Genomic DNA, 976 nt, shown 5'->3' with positions numbered 1-976 from the left:
CCGGGCCCTGGAGGTGGACGTGGGCGCGTCCCGAGCCCTTGTCCTGAGTGGGGTGAGCAGGTCCTGGGCCTGGGCACAGGGCCCTGGATTCAGGCTTTGGCACAGGTGGAGGTCCCATAGGAGGAGACCTGGGCCTCAGGGGGTTTGTCTTTGAGGCTTTTGTGCTTCTTTGTACGGGATTTTCTTGTCTTTTATCTCAAGGCTTCAGGTTATGCTAATCAGGGTCTTTCTGTCTCTTTACATAATGTCCAACTTGTGTAACTGTGCATTTTGATTGATCATTTTGAATGATTCTTGTTATAAAATCGTACCTATAGGCCCCAAACACACCGAACAATCTAGAAATGGGAGCAAAAGCCCACAGCTCCTTCCCGACCCTCCCAGGCCGTGTCCCAGCACACTCTGTGTGTCAGCAGCGTGTCTCAGCCGTGTTCATGTGTCAGAAGCCCACGGGGGGGTCTGAGGCCCCGAGGAAACCGAGTTTTGTGCGTGTACCTGTTTGCTTGTCCAAGCAGAGTGTCAGTGCTAACAACAGTTAAGAGCGGAGTGAGACGTGGCCGACCTGTGGCCTGAATTTGCGTGACACTGATTTTAAATCCATCCTTTCAGCCTCTCCACCATGGATGCGCTGTCAGAAGCAAATGGCACGTTTGCCTTGACCCTTCTGAAAAAGCTGGGTGAGGGCAGCTCGGAAAATGTGTTTATCTCGCCCCTAAGCATCTCCTCTGCCCTGGCCATGGTCCTCATGGGAGCCAGGGGCAACACCGCAGCCCAGATGTGCCAGGTACGTTCGGGAAGCCGGTTCTGGGCGGCGGCCGATGCTCTTTCCTTGGCCCGTGAGCCAGTGTCCGTGATCCGAATCCCAAAGGCCTTGCTCAGCAGACAGGCCTCGCTCGGCAGACAGGCCTCACTCTCCTGTAGTCAGGGCGTACTGCACTTGTGCTTTTTTATCTGTTTTTTTTTTTTTTTTTTTTGA

The 976-nt window shown here is 53.8% G+C and overlaps 1 protein-coding gene across 1 annotated transcript in view; it reads left to right on the top strand.

Moving 5' to 3' along the window:
- Positions 1 to 976, top strand: part of SERPINB6 (serpin peptidase inhibitor, clade B (ovalbumin), member 6) — a gene marked incomplete at its 5' end in the record, with an annotated part of 7,150 nt that overhangs the window by 1,578 nt on the left and 4,596 nt on the right. The window contains one exon of the mRNA XM_010853016.1: positions 610 to 784. Within this exon, the coding sequence (XP_010851318.1) occupies positions 610 to 784 (175 nt within the window). The remainder of the gene's footprint in view (positions 1 to 609; positions 785 to 976) is intronic.

This window comes from Bison bison, unplaced genomic scaffold (genome assembly GCF_000754665.1).
Source record: "Bison bison bison isolate TAMUID 2011002044 unplaced genomic scaffold, Bison_UMD1.0 scf7180017864321, whole genome shotgun sequence".
Classification (NCBI taxonomy): Eukaryota; Metazoa; Chordata; class Mammalia; order Artiodactyla; family Bovidae; genus Bison; species Bison bison.
Note: the sequence above shows the minus strand (reverse complement) of the source record. Positions and strands in the feature narration are given on the sequence as shown.